General features: G+C 46.9%; 1 protein-coding gene across 1 annotated transcript in view; it reads right to left on the reverse strand.

The window, feature by feature from the left end:
- TBX20 (T-box transcription factor 20) overlaps positions 1–23361 on the reverse strand; it is a 35842-nt gene extending 12481 nt beyond the window's left edge. The window contains exons 1-6 of the mRNA XM_042888785.1: positions 23172–23361; positions 21625–21859; positions 20298–20462; positions 15273–15381; positions 11217–11375; positions 7637–7713 (exon numbers count right to left, since the gene is read on the reverse strand). Coding sequence (XP_042744719.1) covers positions 7637–7713; positions 11217–11375; positions 15273–15381; positions 20298–20462; positions 21625–21859; positions 23172–23298 — 872 coding nt within the window. The 5' untranslated portion in view covers positions 23299–23361. The remainder of the gene's footprint in view (positions 1–7636; positions 7714–11216; positions 11376–15272; positions 15382–20297; positions 20463–21624; positions 21860–23171) is intronic.
- Between the last annotated feature and the right edge of the window lie 2742 nt (positions 23362–26103).

Consider the following 26103-nt stretch of genomic DNA (forward strand, 5'->3'; position numbering starts at 1 on the left):
CATGATAAAAGTAAGAAGAGGTAATAAGGAAAAGGAGTTCAGGCTGATCCAGATGATCTGCTTTCTGACAGAAGCACGCCTTGAGCCTGGTCCTTTTAACAAGCCTGTGCTGTTTAGAAACAAAAGCAAGAAAGAAACCAGTGAGTCCTGGACCAGAAATCTAAGGAAGTAAAGGACTGGGAGAAATGATCAGTTTGCATGGTTGTAAGGTACATAGGCAGGATACTCTATGCCTTGTAAATACATGCCGAGTCTTTGCCTACATTTACTTAGCATTGCACTTTACAGAGCACTCTGAAAGGGTCAGAAGTGGAGATGAAGACCTTGAACTGCCTGGTGAATAATTCACTAACACTTCACACATTAAACCCAAGATCTTGCCATGGTACTGGTTACTCACAGAGACTGCAGGAAGCATAGCTGGGGGACAGCTGAGAAGCAAGGGCCTGCATAAGGGTGCTCGATCTCCAATGCTGTCAAATCCAGATCAAAGTAGTTCTCTCTGGAGCCCGTAAAGCCCAGATCACATTGAGCAGGATCTTTAATCAAGATGAAAGAACACTGCTTCTCTGTAGATGGAAGCAGGTGTTTATTTGGTGCTTTTTTAATATCATTTTTTTCTGTTGCTTTTACTGTTACTCTGTTTCAGCTGTGCCTTCACAACAGCCTGCTAATTACCGTGACCCTGATCCTGAGGTGCGTGATCATGAGCTCTGCTGTTACCAGTGAGGGCTCACTTGGCCACAACGCCCCATAAACACAACACCCCCCATAAACACTTGCAACACGCGCCTGAAGCTATGGATTTTCCTCAGTTTGGCACAGAGAGCACCAAGGAGATGGAGACAGGAAGTCTACCTTTTCCTTTTGGGATGAGGAGGCTAAGGGCAATATATTTGGTTTTGGCAGAAGGTGTTAGAAAATCTAATCCAGAAGGAGTTTGCTGGAGCCAGGCCAGGGTCGGTATCCATCTTAAATCTATATCATGGATTCAGAGAGGATGGAGTTGATATAATATTCAGGTACCATTCCACCACAAGCCAGGTTCAAAACCTACTGAAAACAAAATGCAAAAGTGATAAAGAGCATGCGGTAGATCCAGGGACTCCAGACTCATATCCTCTTCAGAAGTCATTTTCTCAGTTATGTAGGGCAACAAATTTCAGAGCAGAGTACAGCAACCTGTTAGCATTTTCTCTATATGCCCTTACTATCCAAGTGATAGGTAAGCTAAATATAAGGATATCCTCAGAATCCACTCCCTATTCCTGCTGTCGTGGTTTTTGTCTTTTTCTTGAGGAGAAAAGCAATGCTAAAGAAAATCTTTAAAAAATGAAATAAGAAAACCTGACAACTATGTTTTACTTGGCCATTCCATTCAACGCAAAGAAAAATACAGAGCAGGATATAAAGTGTATGAATTATCAGTTTGCGGCCTGAATGACTTCTTTCGTTCTGCATTTCAAAGGTTTCCTTTTTTTTGTAGCTGCCAGTTAGTGTGTTTGGAAGAAAGCCCAGATAACAGAAGACATCAGAAGTGAGGTGAGGTGAAGACAGATGGGATAAATGGGCTGAGAAGGCATAAAAATAAACTTGTCGGAAGTCGCACTGTAGTAGACTTCTTTTTTTAAGGGAAAATATGACTAATTTGTCCAAGATGCAAGTGCTAAAAACAAGCCCTAAAAAAATAAACAAAACAGGAAGAAAAAAAAAAAGAGGAAAACAGCAGGAGGAGCAAATACATTTCTGTAACAGCAGCTAGGAGTGAACAATAAAAACTGTCAGAAGCACTGTTCAGTTATCACTCAGCCTTCATGTTTCCATGGCTTATAGCTGCTACCTTATGCATGTACGAACAGACAGACACAGATTGATCTGCTTGTTCCACTGGTAGATTAATATTGCAGGTTGACCTTAGAACCTAACTCAGCTCCAATAGGGTATGGACCAAATCCTCAACCAGAACAGAGCAGCACTGTTACATCATTTGTGTCAGCTGAGCCAACTCTAACCAGCTGAGAACCAGGGCTCATCAAACTACATTGGCTCACATGAACTGAAGTATAATTTGGCCCAAAACGTAGCACAGAAGCACCATACATTTTCACTGAAAGTCAAAACTATCAGGCAAGTGTTGGATGAAAGCAATTCTACAAGAATATATGCAATTTTAAAAAAGAAGTGAAAGGAAAATTAAGTTATGGAACACCTACTTCTAGATGATTTAAGGAGAAAGAATGAGTACATCACCAAGTGGTACTGGCATCCTCACAGTAAACATCTGATTAGCAATGACAGTTATGGAATAGCTGTAACATGGAGGTGATTTAGCTTGGCTGAAGCCATGACATGGGAAAAGTAATAACTGAAGGAGGAACATGAGGATATTAAGTATACCCACTCTACATCTCTCAGCTGAAAAAAAATGAGTAAGTCTTTATACAGGGAATGAAAAAAAAAAAGAACTTATTTTTTTTCTCCTGTTTGCCAAAAAGCATAACCACTACAAATGCATATCAAAGGTCTTTCTATGTATCTTTTTCCCTGCAAAATACGTTTCATACAATGGCCTGGGTTGAAGAGGACCACAATGAGCATCTAGTTTCAACCCCTCCCTGCTGTGTGCAGGGTCGCCAACCACTAGACAGAATGGTGACAAAATATGGTGACAACAACAGATAAGCAGCCCCACAAAGCTCCATTTCACCCAGTGAGTTCTATCAGTTCTTTGTGACTGTCAGGCAGAGGATGCAAGGTAAAGGCAGAGCAGCACCGTGACACACAGGTCTGGGGAAATCTCCTGGAAAATTTTCCCTGAGATAGAAATGGTGGATGTGATTCGACATCATCCCACCTGCTTAGCATGCACTGCTAAGCGGAAAACACTAGCAAGTTAAAATATTTTATGCAACTTTGCACAAGAAGGAGATAACAGAAAAGCAGGCCTAACTAGAAAATAAGCTAATGCTTAAAATCTTGGGAACTGAAGAGGTTTTAGCTAGCAAGGAAGGGTTTATGCTGGAGAAAAGGAAGAGTTGACTGCTAGCAGGAAGTAGAGTTGGAGGAATCAAATTTGAAGGGAATGTTTCAGGTTTCAGCTATTCCAGGTGCCTAAATGTAGGCAGGTAATGCTCACTATGTATCCTAAGCCATTCAAGCCTCCTGCACGGTCTGGAAAGGTGAATACAGAAGCTACAGATAATCAATCCAGCCCCTTGCAGCAGCAGTTGCTGGAATAACCTCAGCACATCTGCAACAGTATGAGTCACCAGGCGTTTAGGTACTGCTGCACCCAGTGTCTCTACCTAAGCTCTTCTCCCGACATCAACAACAGCTATGGGAAAGCCCTACTCGAGCATGGACAGAGGGTACGCGTTTCTGGCAGCAAGCTGGGGGCTATCCTCTAAGCTAGCAGTAACCAGTGGGAGCAGGGAGGAAGGTAGCCTCCGTAGGGTGAACAAGGAAGGGATGGGAGCAGAGACAGCTGCTGACAGCACATGAAGTACATGGTTTGACTGCTACTTCAGTGAGACACTACCTGTATCTGGGCATTAGCATCCGTTTCACTTGCAGCCTGGTAGGGCAGTACAATGTATCTCCACGTTTCAGACGTGAAGCTCCTCAGGGGGAAATTCAGAATCTGATTACTGTGCAAATCTAGCTGGTATGCTGGGTTGTGGCTCTCTTACTTCCCCTAGCCCGCAGTCCTTGCTTTCTCTGCCTAGAAATCACTTGGTTGTGCAGCCAGACTTTCCCATTATCTCCTTAAAGCAAGTCTCTATCTCCCAGAAAGGCTTGTATGTATGGGTATACTCCCTTAGTTGCCTTTAACAGTCTCAAGTTCACAACCTGAACTTGCCTATCACATGCTGGAGAAAATAGCCCAGCAGCATTCAAGTCATAATTATGCTGCGTCAATTCTTGTTTGATCATTAGGTTACAATTCAGTAGTTCAGGCAACTCACGCTCTTCAAACGATCACTCATTCCACTGGACTGTTTGCATGACACTTCACTCTAATAGTTTTAACTATTTATTTATTTTTGAAAGGCCACCTTTATCATAACTCAGAAGACAAACTCTGAATCTATTCTGTTTGAATTTTGTTTTTGCCTCTTTTATGAGCTTGGCAGTTTTACTTTAGCAGAAGCATAAAGATATTCCCTTAAAACTTAACCGCAGAGTGAACTGCCCATAAAACTTGCATTACCTTTTGGCTTATTTGTTTTTGTTGTTGTTGGTTGGTTTTGTTTTTTAATTACTATTATTAAACACAGGTTGCCATTAAAAAAGATTTCTCATCATCCGCATTACTGTGCTTGGCATTTTGTAGTCAACACCGCAGAACATCAAGTTACACAGTCTGGTAACTGAAGCTAAATGTTTGGTTTTTCAATCACAACCACTGCAGAAGCCTTCTTTATAATAGGAAAAAATAAATAAATACCACATAAAAAGATCAAAAGGTGAGTCAGAACTTATCTAAATCTCAGTAGCCATAGATAAAGCCTGTCCTGTTGCCATAAGTAGATTACCACAAGTAACGTATGGAAAGAGTTGATTGTGGAAGGAAGGAATCTCACATCCTACCGAAAATTCAATATATACCAAGTGAACAGTGAAAAGCTTTTACAGATAGCCATGAGTACTAGCAAATGGTTGTAAGGCAGTTAGACAACAACAAAAGAAAATGTAGGAACTTGAATAGCTTTGCATTTGTAGAGCTCCATTACCATTTTGCAAACCTGACTACTTTTACATATATTATAACTCCAACACATATAATGCAAACAAATTTAATCCTAAAGGCATTTGCAGCTTGAATTTCCTACACAGAGATCGTAAATCTAGAATGGGAAGCTTGAAATCGTTAAAGTCACATATTTATAAGATCATATTCAATTAGGTTAAAAAAGTGCAATTTCTGTCATCATGTCATAAAAAGATGTGTTTTTCTCTCAGATCTACTATAAAGAAAAGCTCCCTATATTGTTACAGATAGGGGCTGTTTTCAATCAGTTACAAGGAGCAATCCAATTACCGGATGGTTTAGTGCAGTAACTGACTCCAGACTAATTTAATTTCTTTAGGTCTCTAAAGATCAATTGATCTGATTTGTTTCCCTCCCCAAAGGCTGTTTAGGAAAAAGCAGGCTTAAATACCTGGAAATGAAATACAAAGCTCTGTACACTTTCACACTACTTAGGTCATTCTGAAAAGCTGGAACTTGTGGTAAATTAGTGCTCTCTTGGCCCTAACATCACAGGCAGCTTTACAGGAAACCGTTAAGATCACCGCACAGCATTGCAGATTATGCATGCACACGCTGTATGCAAGCTGTCTTAGGAAGAATTGCATGCAAGACAGGTTCACAGCTTCTAGGTCAAGAGCTGGGCAAATGTGCAGTTGCACTACAGTCCTTCCCCTGGCACAGATACACATGGTACGTGTCTAAAGTATTTCTTATCACACGGCCGTCTTACCAAACGTACCACATTTCCAGCTCGACTGAGGGAGAGTCACACTGCTCTGTCCTGTGCATCCCCTGCATCTTGTAATGCTCACCTCATTGGACATAAGCCCGGAAACCCTTCCTGTGTCATACCTCGCATTGCTATCTCTCCTGCTTCACATCACGTTTATTTAAGTAATATTGCTGGTGCTAAGATGAAAGCTGTAGAACAGTGAGCACTTTGAAAATGACATTCTTATGTGCCTGATTATTTAATGCTGGAAATGAATAAAACCTTTGGTATGTCTGGACTGTATCTAATAACTTAGGAAATCAATCTCCTATTAGCTAGCCCCCTTGTGTATCACACATTTACTGTCATATTACTTGATAAACAGTGCAGCAGATCTTTTTTCTTAAACACCACTGTGCCCTAACCAGAGCTAAATGCTTCCATTTAAGTGAAAATAAGATCGTATCCAAACCTAGACCCTCAAATGCAGAGTTTTAATGGTATTTCAATACTTTTCCACGGTCTGTTTTTGTATTTATTGTAGGTTTCACATTTGGATACCTTATCTTTCATGGCAACGTTCATGCCTGGGCTAGGCTGCCTGTCTCAGGCTCTATTCTTATCAATAAACAAAAGGGCACTGTGGTTTATGCTCAGCATTTCTGACTTCGTGCCATGTGCTGTTATAATAAAATGTCCTCTGGAAAAATTCCCTTCATACCCAGCACCACGATGGTCAGTTCATCAGCACAGAGGTAACTCAGTTTTTCTTCCCGCTTATCTATCTATTCAGACTCTCTCAGCTCTTGCAAAGCTGTGTCATTAGATGCTGCCTGTCTGTAAAGCAAAGAAACTGAAATGTGAGGATCAAGCTCTCTTCTCTTCCTACAGGTCCTTTCTTGACTATTTCCTGCATTCCTGCCTGAGCTTTGCACATTGTTTGTTTTCTAGTGCTCTGTCCAGAAACCAGGCTATGCTATTTTAGTTAAATTTATGTTACTTTTCTCCATTTTCATCTAAAAGTCCTTCACCTAGAAAGAAATTTTTAACAGCTTTGCAAGCATGCATTATTATTCACATGCTTTTTTTTTCCTCAGAATTACTGTTCTTTCACCCAGCAACTTAGCAGATCACTAATGATCCAGTAGGAGTAAGGTATAAGTTATATCAACACTTTCCAGCCATAGATTTGTTTGGATTTATGCACTTTTGCTGTAGGGAGATTTTCTAGCTATATGCTCAATAAAGTCATATTCCTTTTTGTCCCCTATGTGCACCCATGGAAAATGAATCACAGATACATCTGGATATCCCCAAATAGGAGCCTGGAGGGTTTTGGCCTCTCAAAGTTTACTTTCATGATCATATAGGAAAATTTGGATGTGCTACATCCATCTCCATCAAGTTCTCTTCCAGCCTAAAGGACACAGGCTGCTAAATTTACTTCATTTGCCAAACTGTTCGACACGATATCATAAAAATGTGAAGCACTGGAGAGCTACCAAGAGATCGGAGTTTATTTCCTACTCAGCTGTGGGTTAATGCTTCTGTCCCTATAGCAGCAGTTGCTTATAATGATCTGTACACACAAAACTCCACAGTTTGCAGATAAAGCTTTCCCCTGATGAAGCCTGCAGTACAATTTTGGTGAAACAAAAATGGCATCTTTGTCGTCAGAGTGGGAGTTATGGGATTTGTCCTGATGGCAATAATTGCTGACTTCAGTGTCTGGGACTGCTGAAGTGTATTTTGGGAAGCTCCCCCTCTCTTTTCCACTGTGTGAAGCAGTGAGGAGCTATAAAGATGTTTTTCACAGGACCACTGCCCTTGTTTCCCAGTGACCCAATTCACAGCCCTCAATAGGATTAAATGGCATGATAAGAAAAAAGCTTTTCATTCTAAAGTTTTAAAACTGACTGTCTCCCCCTTCAAGAAGCCCCATCAGGAAGATGAATATATTGGCCCCAACTGGAACAGATGTCAAAACTCAGCACAGCTCTTTCTTCGTAAAGTTTGTAAGTATTTTTAAAGGAGGTGCAGGAGGCTTACCATATGCAACAAGATAACTTTAAAATGCACAGCTTCTCAGGAGTTGAAAGGATGCTTTTCCTACAAACTCTCCCTTCTCTTTATCTTATCTGCATGGAAAGTAAACAGAAAGTCCCCATTACCTCTCGATATCAGTGAGTCTGGAAGAGTCGCGGAATCCTTTGGCAAAAGGGTTGCTGTCAATTTTCAACTTGGTTATCTGGAAACACAGAAAAAAGCAACGCAACATGAAAACAGTGTTAAAAGTATGGCAGTATACAGAGTGTTTGCCTATCCATTCTCCTGGCCTCACCACTAGTTGTATCCATGTTCTTTATGTGTGTGCACAACTCTTGAGGTGCTGCAAAGCCATGTATATAATTCATACAAGAGCAGAAAGACCAAAGGGTACAGCAGGCTCAGACTTTGCATTACCCGGAGCAGGAGTAACCCACCCACATGAGGCATCATTGCTTCCAGACAACACAAATCAGGTAGCTTTTATCCATGAGAAAGCACAGCACTCTGCGAGCATCTGAGCCTCTCCAGTGGAGCTGCACATCAGCTATGTCCAAACCGAGGGTAGCTGCCTACAAACTTCAGCCCATTTTTTTTCCTATTTTTTTTTAACTGTCATGCAAATATTCTCAGCCAGATTTACCTCCCATCACACAGGGGCAGTTTAGCTGGTTTTACATGGAAAGATGGAAGGGAAGGGAAGGGAAGGGAAGGGAAGGGAAGGGAAGGGAAGGGAAGGGAAGGGAAGGTTTAAAATAGTAACCCCATTAAAACAGTCAGTCCTAGAAAGCCAGATCTCTTGAAAGAAAAACTCCCCTCCCATCTTTAAATGCAGCCCTACAACTCATCAGCCTTTACTTTTGCCAGAGCAACCACAGACCAGGACACCCTGTGGCACCAGGGATGCACTGAAATTTGCAGTGAAACTTCCCTGGAAGAGATGGGGGCTTCCACTGTGTTTCTGGGAACAGGAAAACACACCGTTGCCTTAGCAGTTTTCTAGCTGTTCAGTGAAAAAAAGTTTGGTGAGTAGCACTTGAGAGAAGGACAAGGGGAAATGGCAGAACAAGGGGAAATGGTTTGAAGTCGAGGGAGGGAAGATTTAGGTTGGATGTCAGGGGGAAGTTCTTCACAGAGAGAGTGGTGAGGTGCTGGAACAGCTGCCCAAAGAGGCTGTGGATTCCCCATCCCTGGAGGTGTTCAGGGCCAGATTGGATGGGGCCCTGGGCAGCCTGGTTTAGCATTAAACGTGGAGGTTGGTGGCCCTGCCTGTGGCAGGGGGTTGGAGATTCATGATCCTTGAGGTCCCTTCCAACCCTGGCCATTCTGTGATTCTGTGACAATCAAAACAATATTTGGATTTACCATTTATGCTAAACAGCAAGTGGGAGTTATAGTTTTTCTTGGAGCAGAGGGACAACATGTGGTCTGACCTGAAGGGCAGCAATTGCCACCAGCTTCAGCTACAATTGATGAAAATCAACACTGCCTACTGAGCAGTGGTTTCAGCCCGACTTTCCTCAAAAAAAAAAAAAAAAAAAAAAAAAAAAAAAGACCAACCCCAAAACCCTGTGTCACAGAAGCTCCATTTTTTTTAAAGAAAGAATGGCCCTACGGACTCAAAAAGGAAAGGGTTCTTTTCCAAATCCTTAGACAATCACGTTGCCATCAAGCCCACGGTTGTCCACTGGAGGCTGGTCAAATGGCACAGGACCCCAGAGTTGGCTGAGGTTTTGGGGCTGTTCTGCCTTGCAAACACTCTCAGGGACAACTATCCTCAGCACTAGCTTTGCAACAGCTCAACAAGCCAGGTGCAGTGTCATCCACCTCCTGAGAAGCCTATGTGCCAGATTTGCAGCAATGCTGGGAAGAGCAGCAGGTTGCTGCCTCACGTATGGGGAACATTTTAGTGGCAGGACTTGAAAGCTACCTTGCAAAAAGACAAGCTCTAACTAGTTTGATTGACTTAGGTCACTGGCACGCTGAGCCAAGTGTACTGCAGAATCCTGAGGATTTCTATTCATCTCTTGAGTGTATTTTCACCAATCATACTTCCATTTTCCCCATATTAAAAATTTGGTATGACATCACAAGAGAAACTTTTTGTATTCACCAAAGCCAGATGAGACTCGCAATCATTTATGGCCATATTTTTCCTGAGAGACTGTCTCACAAACAATCAGAGAACATCTGCTAGAAAGCATTTTAAAATGAAATTTGACCTACAATTCAACTCTGTGGCAGTGGTTTGACTGTTTAAATAAATGCATGCCCTTTAAATCTTAAATTATGAGATAGTTTGTTGAAAGTGTAATGTATTTAGCTTTTATCTAATAACCTCCAGAAATGTAATCAGCCCCTCCTTAAAACAGTTCTGAAAGAAATGGCAAAAATGAAAAAAGGCTCCATTTTCATTAGTCATAAATAAAATGACAGCATCAACCTCTAGGGGTTCCGGAGATGTTCCATTGAGAAATTTTCCAGGACTCGTTGCATGTTCTTTGGGAAGGTTAGTTTGGAAACATCTCTTACATAAATATCGATGGTAAACATAAATCTATCCTATAGAAATAAATGCCAGGTTTAGCTAGCTTAGTGCCTCCTGTGTTCTACTAGTTTCTACAGACAGTTAAAAGGAAAAAATCTACCCAAATGTTCAAACTATATATTTTTTGAGATTGTCGTGTGCTGAACCTGAGTCTACAGTCAACACATCAGATGTTGGAGCCTTAAAGCTGGATGTGGGGTCTGTCACAAGAACTAACTGCTGCATCCACAGCTTATTTGTACCCTCGTGCTGTAGCTTCATTTTGTCCATGGCATTTGGAAATGAGTTAGTATTTCTTTATATTAAGAAGCGCAGACTTCTTTAAGAAAACAGTAGGTTCTTTGACTCCAGGATGCTGCCTGCCCACATGTTTGGACAGTACTTCTGAAATTTTTCTTAACTTGGGGGAATTAGAGATGGAAAGGGTTCTCTTTTTGAAATGCAGAAGACATTCATCCTCTTAAATACATTTTGAATCGCACTGAAGCCAACGACATGTTTCTACTGACTTAAATATTAAAGCTCTACCCACTGTTAAGTAAAGCCTCTGCTTTCCAATTGTTTATATACTTCCTAAAATTACTCATTAGCAATCCATTGTTTTGATCTCCTCCATTTTGTATACATTATTCACTGGCATGCAAATTGAAATTCAAACATCTGGATGTAATCTGGGCAGCCTCTGAAAAGCGTATCTCTGGGTGATTTCCTTTAGATTTGAGCCTTAAAGCTTCATCAGTCAACTTTTTAAACCCATGAAATCGTGACGTGCAAACCAGCGTATTGCGCAGCATGAAAGCTCATGGCATGAAAGATCACTTTGAATAAAAATGGTTCCTTAATGAACTATAATTAGAAAAGGACAGAATGATAATATGCAAACTGCCTTGTATAGAAAGAAAGGAATAAAAATGAAAGCTCCTTTCAAGTCATCTTCATTCCCGTGAATAATCCTTACGTCCCTTTGAAGTTAGCAGAACTATCTGTGTACATAAGGATGACTTCTGAATATGAATGAAGCCAGCCAAAGCCACTGCAAACATTAGAATGGAAAGGTAGGTTCTATCAGAAACTTTCCTAGACGAGACTGGGGAAAAAGGGAATTTTTAGCAGGGTGGAATTTAACTGTATCTGTGCAAATTAGCAACTGTACTCACCAATTGATTCTGGTAGGCTGTGACAGCAGTAAAAACTGTCTCTGGAAAGATAAATGTCCTGAACTCTTCGGATTTCAGATTTAACAAAGAAGCCGTGTGATCTTTCTTCTTAATGATGTGGACTCTTGGCTGGTACTTGTGCATGGAGTTTAAAATGATCTGCAAGAAAGAGTTACATGGCACTGCCCTGAGAGGAAGATTAACAAGACCCTTGAAGACTATAATGAAGCCGTAGAAGAAGTTCAAGAGGTGGTTTCCTCTGCCTCCCATGTTACTGGTAAGCGTCCATTTTTGGAACATGAGTACCTATTCCTACAGATGAAATGTGTTACCTACCCGATCTTATTGCTTGTATGGGACCTAGTTTGCAGGTTTCACCTGCAAATGTGGTTATTTTATTCTTGAAAGTATATGACCAAGCCCTAACGTTTACAAAATCATGCAGGTGCTGAGTGTAGAAAGCCAAGAATCACCCTCCCAAAAAATAAAAACCACCACTGCCAGCACAAACTGTCTGACCAAAAAATAAAACTTCCCAGATCTTCATATTGTAGCAAGCCTTTAAAGCAACCTACATGATAGATATTCTTCACCATAAACTACCAAGAAGGGAAACTAGTACAGAAACCCCAAATGACCAAGTTTTTCCATTTTGTCTCATTAATTCTTGTTTGTGGGCCCCCGAAATAATTCTAAACTTAATGTACCAACAAACCAATTCCAATGTTCACTGGCGTCAAACAGCGATTCCCATTTGCTTGAATTACCATGGGATGGAGGCCTTTTTGGCTGCCTCTAACCACAGCATTACAATATAAGAATTAAATACAGAGTTCGGCTTGCACCAGTCCTTGTTTTGGATATAATCACAGTCACAAGACTAAATTGGCAAAGGAGTGGGTGGTTCTATTTTACAGGGGCCATAACTACACTGCAGCCAGCTCTGTACATCTGGAATAGCTAATGTGCATTCCTTGGGAAGCGTTAACTTCAGCTGAAACACAGCAGAAGCAGGGCAGTACTTTGTGCTAGCTCAGTAAATACGAAAGGTTGCATGTCCTCGTTTTTCCTCTGGGGCCAAATATTGCTATGACATGCACTGTGACTGCAGGGGTCACACAGGCTGCACTCAGTGGAGACTGCACAAAGGTACCACCTTAAAGCATCATTGGATGTCATGGGAACAACCTGGAGGAGCTGGCTGCATTGAGTGCTTACTGGTTATTCAGCATGAGCACAGGCCCCCGGCCATCACATCTGCCCCCGTGCTGACACTTCAGGTGTGGAGGTGGCCAGAACAGGTCCTTTTAGGATTAGCAGGGGCCAGATGGACCTTGTGGGCAACTGGCTCTCACCGACGGCAGGCCAGTCACCAGAGGCAATCTGGATGCCAGCTGCAAAATCCTTAGAATTTGAGAACTGTGCTGGGAATCCACCTTCCACATTAGCTCAGGAAGAGTTGCTGGGCAAGGTTTGCTTTTTAAAAGCCTATAGGTTCCTAACTTCTGCCAGGTTAACTTCAAGAAACGCCTGGGCGTAACCGCCTGTGGCTGTTCTGAAATCCCAGCTTTCACAGTTGCCTGTGTTCACACCTCCATGTTTGCTTCTGCAAACATTCATCTGTGTAAGTTTTGCTATCATAAATGCCAGAAAAGCAATTATGATAATGTATACACTCATGATTCACCTCACCATAAACCAGAAATAATGCCACCACAACTGAGTGCAGCCAAAAGTCCCAGGAAAAAACAGCCAGTGTGAAAACCATCACCAGAAATCCAAAAAATGTCGTGCTCATCAGTGTATCACAAGCAGAAAGAAAGAGGAATTACTTGCTCCGCTGCAGAAATCCAGAGGCAAGAGCCACTTCCTTTCTCTGGTAAGGATATCTGCAAGTGTTTCCATGGTGCAAACTGTATGTCATGCACACAGAGATAAGACTTCTGCTTGATGCTTGGGGAGAAAATGTACATAGCTATGGGGTTATGTGTGCTGCTGAAGATACACAGCAGCAATGCTTGCCAACTCCAGAAGTCTCAGAATAAGAGAAAACAAACAAATGGTAAGGCAAACAAATGCCTCTCTTTTCTTCAGATTCCTTTTCAGGAAACTGAAGCACTCTACAAATGAAACACCGCAATTACCTTCACAACCAAAACTGTCTTCTGGATGATGGAGAAAGCAAGCCGCTAGAACAAACTGAAATTAGGCTGGTTCTAACTGCTGTACCCATAACTAGTATTTAAAGACAGGTTCTAGGTCATTAAAGCTTCCTCAGGAAGTGACACGCCTCATCAAACGTAATTAACGTTATAGCAGGACAATTAAAAAGATCTCATAAGCAAAGCACAACTCTTTCAAACAGAAAGGCAAATTTTAAAGAGGCATTTCCATTCCTCCCTTGTCTTGGACCTCAGCAGCCCCATTTGCCATGCCACAGCAAACATCCTTTAAAGGCTTCAGAGGAAGAATTTGCTCCTTCATTCTATAGAGCATCCAGACATGACATTTACACAGCTTCATAAGGCAGCACATAAAACCTGACACCCTCATTTGGAACATAAAACACGGCAAAACACTAAAAAGGCAGTGCTCCACGATTGCATAATATCTGTCACACAAATCTCAACACAGGATCAAGCCTTCCAGGCTTATTCTTAACCAAATGTGCAAAACTTTTCCATTAACTTCGAAAGCCTTCCACCTCCGCCACTTGGGAAGTGAACCGGCGGCCACACCTCACCCGCTGCAGGCCATGTTCCCCCGCTGCCTGCCTGCACAACACTGACATCTTGCTCTGTTATGTGTCCCTATTCCCGACAGCTTCGCAGACCGACTTCTTTTTTATACTCATCTGGGCTTCTGGGAACTGCACCGCTCCTAACTAGTGTGCGATACACTGCTTCAAGCCCTTTATTAGAGGCACACATGGCCCCTGTTATGATGAAAAATGCTTCTTTTTAAATGCGCACATATATACTGCTCTATCATCACTCGGTGAAAGAGCCCACAAATCTTCAGCCTTGCCCTTCTACAGGCTATGAAATAAGAGGGGGGAAAAAAAGACAGCCTCTGCTAGTCCCTCTGCTAGGAAGGGAGCAGTGCTGGGAACTGGATTCAAGAAAAATATATCCACATATATCCACACACAGAGCTTAACAAAGAACAACACATAGGCATCTAGCTGAGCGTTTTTTTAAAGAAACTATTTTTTGGTTGCTTGTTTCTAGGAGGATTTTTAAATGCAAATGATTGTGATTCAATTTTTAGGTCTTGAAATGATCACAAGTCTTCTCTCAGATGAGAAGTGTTAGCACCAAGTGCAGCTCCAGCGACTGGCTACCACCTCAGCCAGCCTGCAAAAGCAACAAGCAGCACTTTGTGGGGGCCTTGCTGACACCATGGACACCCCTGTTGCTCTGCTTTACCAGTCAGTTACCTCCTAGCACGTGTCAGAGCTCAAAATGAGCCCCCTCATCCTGACACCTTGTTTACTGACCCTGCATTTAGACTCTTTCCTTTTAACTCCCCCATTCTCAGCCCATAAGCCCATCCACTGGGTTCCAGCTAGGTCTCGTGACACCAGGCTGGTACCAACAAGACCAAATTTCTTTTGGGGCCAGTTTTGTCCAGAGTGACAAGTGAATGCTGTGGTACGCTGACTTTCAGGCATCCCACAGTTATCTCAACAGCTGTTGAGGCACATTTCATAATCCCATATTCCTTCTTGTGGTGTCTTTTCTGCTAACTCCACGCCCAACTTGTGTTGAGTCTGGAGGTAAAAGAGTTCCTGTGGAAGAACCCAACCCTAAGAGATGGCCTGCAATGAGAGGCATCTTCCAAGCACACAGGGACAAGCCTGTAAGCCAGTGTGGGTGGCTAAGCCTGCTGCCAAGTCTCAGCAAGGCAAAGGCAGGAGCACAGCACAAAGCTCAGTCCTCCCTTCTCTCCCTCACTGAAATGCTCAGCTCCACCCCAGGTGTTTCCCCATCCCCAATGGATGCGGTGGCAGAGCGCCGTTTCTCCGGGTCCTTTCCCCCAAGAAGGGTTACTCACGTGGCCATGCTGATCCAGCTCGTTGTTCGTGAGCTTCACCTTCTCAAACGACACCATCTGCTTCAGCAACTGCTCACCTGTGAACGGGGAGTCGGGGTGCACGTACAGCCTGAAAGACACAGGGAAGAGGCCTCCGCATGAAAACTCAACTCAAATAGGTACCATCTCCATAGGAAAATCCAAAGCAAGATTTTGCTTTCAAGATGTGGCATGGTTTCACAGCAGTAGGTTTCCTGAGAGCTCTGGGCAATACAGATCTGCTAGTACAGCAAGAAGCATGCAATCTGCCCAAATGAATGAATGCCATTAATGAAAGGCAGCAAAGCAGATGCCTGAAATTGTTTAGTTCACAGGATCTTAATGAAGAATTCTGTGACCAAGTGCTAGATTGCTCCCTGGCCGTAGCTATTATTTTATCTAGTTATCTAAAATGGAGACATTAACTAACGGTCACTGTTGCTTCTTTTCCCAAATGAAAAATTGATCGTCTTTCCCCACAGCTGTACTAACAAGCACTTAAAATAACAATGACTGCAGCTCCAAGAGAAAAAACACAGTGTCATTAGAGAGATAATGGGGGAATGCAGATAAAAATGCATTTTTCTTTATATGTAACATTAAGCCGTGATAATGATTTTAACCTGCATTCGATCACACGTTGGCTGTGGTGACGTGTGTTTATAAGAGGTTGAGGGCTGCGGTCCAGGACAGTGGTCTGACATGAAAGAAATTAATTGCAACTCTGTAATTAACAGCCCACAACCTAGGAAATTAAGCAGAAGAAAAGGAAGTAAGGAAGACATGTAGATAGAATGATATATACATTATGACTAGACGCAGTGCAAGTGCCGGCCTATTTAAAAACAATGATTTTATACGAATAATACGTTGATAAAAATGATTTAACTTGAAAGTGCTTTTGAGATAGCCAATTAAGGGCTGAATTAGAGCTTCAGCCAGTGCAAACCAGGCTGGTTCTGCTGCTGTCGGTGCGTGTTATCACTTGCAGAGGGCCTGGCTCTCTACAGACAGTGTTTTTGGCCACACCAAGAGATTCCCTCTATCATGCAGGGCTGAAATGCTGGCCAACAGAGAGAATTTGTTTGCTTTTTTTTTTTTTCATTGAGCCATGATTCTAGTTAAGCAAAAGGAGAATAGAAAACCCTAAAAACGATGAGGCTTAGCTGCTTGAGGAACCATGCAGGTCCCTAATCAGCAAACAGCTGAGCTAAAGCCCCCTGAGGCACCGCTCTGCTGCTCCGAGGGGAAAGAGATATGATCGTGGGCTCGCTGTTTTGCCAACAGAATCCACAAGGCACAGTCCTGCTGGTGAAACTGAAGCTTTACTGGCACGGCTCGCTCCAGGCGGGCAGGATGTTTTCCTTCTCTTGATCCACAGCACCGCTCGGCTGGTGCAGCTGCACCCATGGGAGGGATGCTGTGCCAGCGAGCCCAACACACAGGGTCCTCCCTACTCCCAGCTGTAGAGCAAAGCTCGTGAGGACATAACAGTGCGCCTGAAAACCTAAGATCTTTTATGAAAATCCACTTTGCTTTCCTGTATAAAACAGTCAAAACGTGAATTTTCGAAGCCTCAAATTACAGAAGGCAAAGAAAAAACAATCCTGACCATATCGCTTCCAGCCCCTGCATCTTTGCAGCCAGTCTCATGATTTTTTTTGGAGCCTGACTCCTAATTTTGCATGTCTGGATAGCTAATGCTGTTTACTGTGATCACAGAGCATCAGGCTCAGCAAGGTTTGGCTAATTGGGACCAAAAAGCCAAACTATTTCAAATATGCACTTGGGGAGCGAGTCAGGATTGTTGTGTGCCTACAAGCCGAGCACCATTGTTTTATGCCATACACAGTTAATGGCTGGCACAGCACTCATGCTGTGAACGAGTTAGCAACGAGCTCGCAAGGAAGAAGCAGAAGGATTGGCACCCCAATAGTGGTTAGGCACACGTGTAATAAACCTGGCTCTTCCATGCTGATGCACCGCATGCCTCCAATCCCCCTGCACGCGTGGCTCCACCTGGCTGACCGCACCTCCCTGCACGCTTCTCCTGCAGCCCGACCCTGCAGCAGAGGGCTCACAGCTAAATGCATTGCCCTCTGAGGCAGGGAAAGCTGATGCGGGTGGATTAGAGAAATAAACGCGCGCATTCCTGCGCTGCACACAAAACAACCCCAGAGCTGCGTGAGCTCTGCTGCCCACGGCCGGATGCGGGGATCGCTCGCCCGAGCTCACTGCAGCTTCAGGAGCCTTATTTGGTTGTGAATTTGCTCCACGGTGTTTCGTGATACAGCCCAGGTTTGGGTACGGTTTCCTTCTCGCATAGTTGGGAGTGCTGCAGTGCTCTGCTTCTGTTTAGCTTAGCAGCTGTTCTGGTCCTACAAGCCCTAAAGCTTCTACACATGTTGCTTTTAATTACATCTGTGACCCAAACAGATAATTTTCAAAGTACAATGCCTTTAAAAAATTTCCTCCGTAAGCATGCAAACACTACAATTCCATTAAATAAATGATGATGGGCAGCTTACTGCAGCCAAATAAAATACGTAGATGGAAGTGTGTGTGGTGGGGGGGGATGAGAGAAAAGAACTTTATAAGTGAAAGAAAGGGGATGAAAAAGAAGAGGGGCAAACAAATGTACATGCTGAAACTTATGAAACTGATGATTCTTTCTCAAAGCCTCAGCAATGTGGAAGAACAAACATGAAGTATCACACAGGAATTCTATTTCCAGATAGCAGCCTAGCAGATTGACAAAGGACTCTCTGAAAAGTAGTTGTATTCAAGTGATCGTTGCAGCACAAACTTGTCTGACAGCAGGAAGGCAAGGATATTACTGCTTCTTGCAGCAAGTTCCCTGAAGGGCTCATCTTTCAGAGGGAATCACAGCGTACTGTTCAGTTCTGAGGAAGGCTGGCTTAGCGCTGAAAGTTAGTTTTATAATAAGAAAGAGCAGAGCAACTCACAGGTTTGATTCTGCAGAGCCTTTCAGGTAGGCATAAGGGGACTCCTGAGCAATCCTCAGGTTGCAGTGCTACCCACACAGATATGGGACCTGCTCAGGTGAGGGGGGACACAGCCGTGTGCCTGGGGGTGTGAGAGAGTGCTGCTGGCAGGGCTACTCTTATCACAGCAGGAGCAGATCCATTCAGGATGGGAATGGTGCTGCTTTCTGCTTGAGCAGGATGGAGGCCTCCTACCTCAAAAGTGGTACCAGCACTCTGCCAGCAGCATCGGTAATGCAAACAGCAGCATGCTCCACCTCTTGCCAAGCTTTCCTTACCAAATAATTTAAAGAGCACAAAGTGCATGTACATGGCACCGTGCATACAAAGGACCTGTGTCTGCCATCAGCCTGTTGGCTGAACAGCCCGAAAACGAAATGAGATGTGCAGCAGAGGTACACGTTTGTACAGAGGAGCACTGACCCAACAGGAACCTTACAGAGCTCCCACCAGACAGTGGTAATTAATGCTAAATTCCAGCAAGGTTTGACCCCAGCCCTATAGCAGCTAGCAGGAAAGGAGTTGCTCATTATTTCAAAGGATCGGTCTCTTATCTTATACTCTTGTGAATATTTCCCCATTGAGCCAGTTCATGTGTGCATCAACAGCCTATGTAAGGGTACCCCAAAAGCAAATGCTAAAGGGAGAAGCCTGCCCTGAAACTATTTCTGTCCTTCCCCTATTTTTTCTTTTGATGCTGACTCCTTTGGAGCAGGACCCATGTATTTTCCGTGGGGTTTGATCAGTGCCCATTACAATACCCCAGATGAAGCCCTCTGACGCCAACCACGCTGCAGGAAGGAGCTTTTGGCCACGAAAACAAAGCTGCCATAACTCCTGGGTTACTGCTTTAATAACAGCTTCTCCCTGCACGCCTCCTGCGTACTTCCCCGAGCCGCCTTCAGAGACGAGCAGTCAGCAGGATTTCAGCAGAGCTGCTCCAACAAGGAAATCTCTCAGCCTTCGGTCCCCAAACCCATCCATACAAAGCGCTGCCACTCCTTCCTTCACTCCTAAGGTCTCTCTCTCTAATAAGCAAGATCTCAGCCCCGGGCTAAGGCACCTGGCGCTGCCCTCGATGCCTGCATGGAGCCAGGCATTACCCCCGTACAGCCGCAGCTCTAGCTGAGCAGCGCTGGTCGCGTTGTGATCCCGTGCCGTGCAGGGGATGTGCCACAGAACTGCTGCACTCTGCCTGGAACGGCGGCTTCCCCGTGCAGGGAGGAGTCGTATTTATCAACAGCAGTAAGGGAATGCTCACGGAGATTCGTTTCCTACAGCATTTTGCTTCTGTACGGAAGAGGTGTTGGTGTGGAGAAAACAGCTTCGATTGTCGGTGGGTTTGTTTTTGTTTTTGTCCCCTAAAGTCTCAAGGTCTGCCACAGATCCTCAATAAGAAACCCTCTGTGCCATAGGACTGACCCACGCTTCACTTGTTCCGTAAGGGACAACTAAAGGCAAGAGTGGTCAGTAAGCACTGGACACGTTTTTAAGAAATAATGTGATGCCAAACACAAGCAGTGCTGCGCTGTAACGTGGCATCACCGCCGGATTTGGATAGCGTTAAATTACAAGGTCAGACATAGCGGGGAGGGCAGAACAAACCCAGGGACAAAGCAATGGGTTTCTGAAATTTTTTTCTGATCTGAATTGAGGTAAACTTCATTTAAAAATACATATAGGCATAAAAGAGCCTTCAGCCAGCAGCTTCCTTTAGAAACGCACGCAAATATGCAAGAGCTTTTGGCCAAACCCTGTTCAGCTTCGAACACTGGGTATAAATCAGCCCTCAAGCAAAGATCTGAGGCCCCACTCTGCACCACAGAAATTAATCAGAGTTCTGAGATCGAGTTTGTCGGGCACGGACTCGAGCTCTCAGAGCGCTGTTTGCAAACGGCATCAAAGATTAACAGCAGGTATTTCAGGAAGGAGGGGGAGGGGGGGGAGAATGAATAAATAAAGGGAAGAGAAGGGAAGAAATCCAGCTGCAGAGCCCACAAACCTTGCTGGGAGCGGAGGGTCGGCTTTCCCAGCCACCAGCCAGGAGGAGCGGTGGTAGGCATATCTGTATCTCTTATTGTCCACCGGAACGATATCCATTAGCACAATGTACTTGGCTTCAGGATCCACCCCCGAGAAAGAAACCCTGATCGTGGGAAACATCCTCCTGCAAGAGAGGAAAGCAGGAAATAAATATGGGACAGGGGACAGAATGAAGCACTTCAGAAAAGCTGCTACGAAGGAAATTTCTATTCAAATCTCATAGAAAAAAAATAAAATAAAATGAAAGCATCTACCAATATTGCTACAGCGTGACAGAAATTGCATCCTGTGCACCTCTGCAATATGCACAGAAGTGCTGCTTGAAGTTCAAACGATTTCTTTAAAGCAAAAGGAGAAATGGCAAAAGTGAAAAAGTAAAGGAGACCACGATCATTGCCCGGTTATTAACAGCACGCTGTGCTTCCAGAAAATCGTTGCGCCAAAGAAATACTGATTCAAATCTATTTTTAATGAGATACATGCTGGAGCTAGAGCAGTAACGCAGCACTTAATTCAGCAAACATGCTCACTGATCTTAGATGCATTCCTACAGTATTTCTGAGAGGCGTTTTGAGAATTCAGCTCTCCCTTCGGCATTACCATTTTGACAAATTTCACAGTTTTTTCAGTGTAAGCTTTTTGCCGTAGACCAGAAACAGCTTTAAACAACTTTCGACATATATGTATATATTTTTTTTTAATGAGCTTCAAATTCCAGATTTTATATATCCGTTGGGGTTATTTTTTTAACAGACACTGGTGCGGAGCCGTTCCGTAGAGAACCAGTCAGCAAACTCCGTTCCGAACGAGTCGCTTCGGGACCAACCCCGAGCAGACGCTCGGCTCCCCCGCGCAGCCAAACCAACACGAAAACCTCCCTGGAAAAACGGTTTGAGGCGACAGCAAAGCCTGGAGTCCTTCTGCGTACTATTTACAAACGAGAGCGGGGATAATCCCCGCTTTCCGTGCCATGTCCGTGCCGGCACAGCCCCGCACTCACAGCCGGGAGCCCGGCGCAGCTGCGTGCGGGCAGCTCCGGGCACAACCAAAGCTCCACCGCACCGCACGGCTCTCCCTTTGCGCACCCCGCAGCGCAGCGCGCGCTGCTCTCACTCCTATTCGCGTTGCGCTCCCGGGTCACAGTCGGGAGCTGTGACTTTTTTCATCCTTATTTCCCCCCCACCCCCTTTATTTTTCAAATTTCTCTCTTTTGCTTCTTTTTATCACTGCAACTCTTCCCCTTCCCTCCCCCCCGGGCGCTGCTGTCGGGCCGCCGCCAGCCGTACCTGCCGGACTTGGTGATGATCATCTCCGTGCCCAGCTCGTGAAACTTGTCCCACAGCTCCTTGGTCTCCAGGCTGCAGGAGATTTTGGCCATCTCCTCGCTGGGGATGATGGGGGTGGTGGGGATGAGGGGCTCGGTACACAGGGCCGAGGGGCTGCCGCTGAAGTCCCCGTGGGGCTCCAGGCCGGACAGATCGCTCAGAGGCTGCGCGCAGGAGGACTTCTCAACGAATTGCTCTGCGGGGTTCGGGGGAAAGGAGACAGTGAGGGGACGTTGAGCCGGGCTGGCTGCCGGCAAAAAAGAGCTGTCCAAAAAGGAGGCATTTCTCGCTCGGTCGGGCCCCTCCTTCCAGCGCTCCCGCAGAGCCGCGCTGCTCCTCCAGCTGGTGATTTGAGCTAGAATATGGGGAGGCTGGCTCCAGCCTTTCATCCACCCCAAAAAAGGGGAAGGATGCCCGGAGCCGACCCCGGCTGTGGGGCGCGACGGCTGAGGGCGGCCCCGGAGTGAGACTGGAAAGGGGATTTCCCCCAAATCTCCGGGTAATAGAAGCCGGGGTACAGACAGTCGTTTTGCTTAGATTTCTAAGTGAATGGCGTGGGGAAATGGGTTAAAAAAGTTTGAAAAACGATAAAGCGAACGTTTCTAAAAATAAAATAAAATAATAGTAATCATAAAGAGAGAGAGAGAGAGAGAGAGAGAAATAGCCAAGCTTAGCCCGCTTAAATGTTCCCAACAGGAGCACTGTGACACAGCCGGCCTGTACCGTGCCTCAGCAAAGAAATAAAGTTCGCGATGGATCCCTGGAATACCCGGGCGGGGAACTCGGGGGGAACGCACAGAAAGCGGCCCTTCCCGGCCCCCAGCCCAACGTTCACGTCGGGCAGTGGCCCTGCGAGCGCGATGCTGATTTCTTGTAGAGCTCTGCGCTCTCTTGGATACGCGCAAGGGACGCAAAGCGCACAGATCGGAGAGGGGGGTGCAGGCGTCTTTTTAATATCCGTCAGGAACGGGAATGCGGGCGATCGCAGAGAAGCCAAATCGCTCACCCGAAAGTCACCCGGAATTGCCAGAAACACCCCTAACTCCCGGCCCGGGTGCCGCAGGCTGACGCTGCCGCTCGGAGCCCGCAGCTAGCGCTGGGAGCGAGGGGCTTTGAGGGCTGCAGGCAGTTTTGTCCTTCCCTGTGTACCCCGGGGCTTCTTTTCTTTGACTTTGAGAACCATGGGTCATTCGCTTTGCATATTTAAGCGCTTTATGTCGCAGCAGAAGACGGAAACGCTGCTACCTCGGAGTGTGAGATTATTCTACGAATAGCGAAACCCGAGAAAAAAAAAACAGCGGAATGGAACACGGAGGGACCCACGAAAGGGGTTGCGCTCCGAGCAGCCTCTCCCGAAAGCGACGAAAAAAAGACAGCAGCGGCTTTGGCGGAGCGGTTCTCCGCGGGGAGCCTGGAAGAGGCAGAGCCGGGCCGGAGCGTGGGCCGGGTCCCGTTCACCCACCGCCCCGCCGCCCACCTGCGCTCGCCGCCCGCCCACCCGCTCTCACCCAGCGGCTTGATGGTGCTCTCGGCGGCCTCCTTGTCCTTGGAGCTGCCGCTCGACATCAGGGCGGCGATGGAGAAGGCGTTGGCCCGCGACGAGAGCTGCGGCTTCGGGGGCGGTGTGTACTCCATGGCGAGCCCCGCCGGGGCGGCTCGACTCCGCTATTCTCCGCTCTGTCCCGTCCCGTCCCGTCCCGTCCCGTCCCGTCCCGTCGCAGCGACTCTCTGCAGCCGGGCCCGCGCTCTCCCTCGCCTTAACGCGCGGCCGCCGAGATGCTATCGGCCGGCGGCCAATCGGCGGCGGGACACGTCAAGGGCCCCGGGCTCGGCGCGGCCGCGGAGGAGGGGGCGGAGGCGGGAGGAGGAGGAGGATGGAGCAGGAGGAGGATGCGGGAGGAGGAGGAGAAGGAGGAGGAGGAGGGGTGGGCAGGGGGCGGCCGTCCCCGCGCTCTTTCCGCGGGCGCTGAGCTCCCCCGGGCCGCCCCGCTCTCGGCGTCGGTTTTCCCGTAGCGGAATCCCCCGTGCTTTGTGCCGGTCCCGCGGAGACCCAGCGCGGTCCCAGCCCCGCACCGAGTGCTGCTGGTGGAGCGCGCAGAGCGAGGAGATCCAGGAGAGTCACAGCTGAGGACTGCTCTGGGGCGGCGATGGGAACGGACTCGTGCTCCCTTCAGCTCTCAGAGTCACAGAGACACAGAACCACAGGACGTCCCGAGTTGGAAGGGGCCCACAAGGACCGTGGAGCCCAAATCCCAGCTCCGCACAGCACCACAGCACCATGTGAGCACTTGTCCGTAAATAAAGAAGCGGGAATGTAACTGAAGTTCCTCGAATAAAATAAACAGAACGGCTTTGCTCCCCGAAACGAGTCAAGGGCAGGCGCGAATTTGTAGCTAAGTTCCACCTTCTAAACTCAAAACGGGGTCCGGGAGAGCTGCAGGGGCAGCAGCGCGCTGCTGGGATCGCTCAAGAGCATCCGCGGAGCTGCCCTTGCATCAGCAGAGCTCCCTCAATGCGTATATATACACTACGTGACAAATGCGTATTCAATACAAAAATAAAATTTTATATATATATATATGTACAGAGGAGATCTCGCTTTGCCTCGTAGGAGATCCGGCAGCACTTTGGGCTGCCACTCTCACGGATGGGTCGAACGTAGAGCCCAGCAGCGGCACTGCCGCCCGGCCGCTCCTCTCCGTCCAGGGCAGCGGGGCAATAAAGCGCCCGGCCCGGCGGGGGCTGCCATGCAGGTGCGGCACTGTTCGTGGCTCACGGTGCGGGTCTGACCCGGCCCTACCCGTGCCTTCCTGAGGAGCCGGAACCGGGACCCCGCCGGTACAACGTGCGGCGTGTGCAGAGTGGGGCTTCGTTTTGTTTCAAACGGGGTCCTTCCCCGAGAGAGGGAGAGAGAGAGAGAAAGCAGATCTGCGAGCTGGGCAGGGTCTCTCTCCGTCCGGCGAGAACCTTTAAATTCTCGGTTTTGATGAGGATGAGGGAACGAGGCCCGTCTGGCCCCCCACTCCCCGGGGCAACGAATGGGGGGCCGGCTCCGGCCGCCCCACCCGGGCCTGGCGGAGACGCGCGTGGAGCGGGGCCGCGAGCTGGGATCGCCGTGGCTTGGGATGTCGGGCTGGGGGTGCCCGCCGCCCCCCGATCCCCGGGGATGTCACCGCTCTTTGTCGCTGCCCCCCTCGGCAGCACCGCTTCGCCCGAGCGGGACGGAGCGTTTCGCCTTCTGCGAACCCGTTTGAACGAAATCCGTCAGTGCTGCAAAGCACACGAAACGAGCACCGCAGCTCTTTCTGCGTAGCACACCCAGGGGTTTGCCGTTGGCGTCCCTCTGGCACGGCAGAGCCATTTCATTATACTTCCCCCGAGATTTAAAAACACTTCCATCTCCTCCCCCCTCTCCCAATTACACGAAGACCCCTCGCTGCCTTTTGCCGTGGAAAACACGGCCGCCACCAAGAGAGGCGGCCGATTCGGTATCTCCCCGATGCAAATCCATGCTGGGAAGAGAAAGGCTCTATTAATACCCGAGGGCTGGCAATGAGATTAGAGCCCAATTGCGGGCGGATAATGTGCTAAAAGCTTTCCCGTTCCGTGTAACTCCCCGACGAAAATTATTCGCACATCGCAGGCGGCGGACGGAAGCGGCTTTGTATGCGCGGAGCGGGCACGGGGACACACACACACACACACACACACGCACACGCACACGCACACACGCACACTCGAGGTCTCCCAGGCGGAAGGACCCCGTCAAAACGCTCCTCACCCCGACCCCGACCCACGCAACAGACCCGCTCCCGGGCCAGCCCTCGCTCCTAACGAGACAGACGACACTTTCTCAAAGAGTTTAACCTCCGTCCGTGTGCAGCTCCCGTCGATTTCAGGTCGGGTTGAAGCAATCTCCGCGCACCGAACGGACGCGCACCCGGCGTTGCCCTCGCAGCGTTCCGCCGCCGTAACCCGGAGCAGCAGCGGCCGGCTCGAGGGGAACGGGCACCCTCGTTTAATTCAATTCGTGATCGCTTCGCGTTGTGACAGCCGCCAGGAACGGCTGCAAACCCTTTATCCCGGCCCGGGCTCGGCAGCACCCACGCTGCGCCCGCGGGATCCGCATTTCCCCCGGCCCCGCACCGCTCCCGCCCCGCCCGGCGAAGGGCTCCAAAAGAACTCAATGCACCGCATTTTATGTGCGCCGTCCCAGCTGTTTCTTGGGCAGGGAGCGGGCTTTGGTGTTCTCTGGGAGGATGGTCGCGTGATTTGTTTGTACAAAATAAAGCGTTTTCCATTTCTTGACACACACACACACAAAAAAAAAAAGCATTGAGAAATGTCCTTCAAAATCACGAAACGTGGCTCGCTCACTTAGCGGATGAGAATAGAATTCAAATGGGAATAAAATTCAACGTGAAGAAAAAAAACAAACAA

The sequence above is a fragment of the Lagopus leucura genome, unplaced genomic scaffold (genome assembly GCF_019238085.1).
Source record: "Lagopus leucura isolate 7727_CA_CO unplaced genomic scaffold, USGS_WTPT01 Super-Scaffold_100157, whole genome shotgun sequence".
NCBI lineage: Eukaryota > Metazoa > Chordata > Aves > Galliformes > Phasianidae > Lagopus > Lagopus leucura.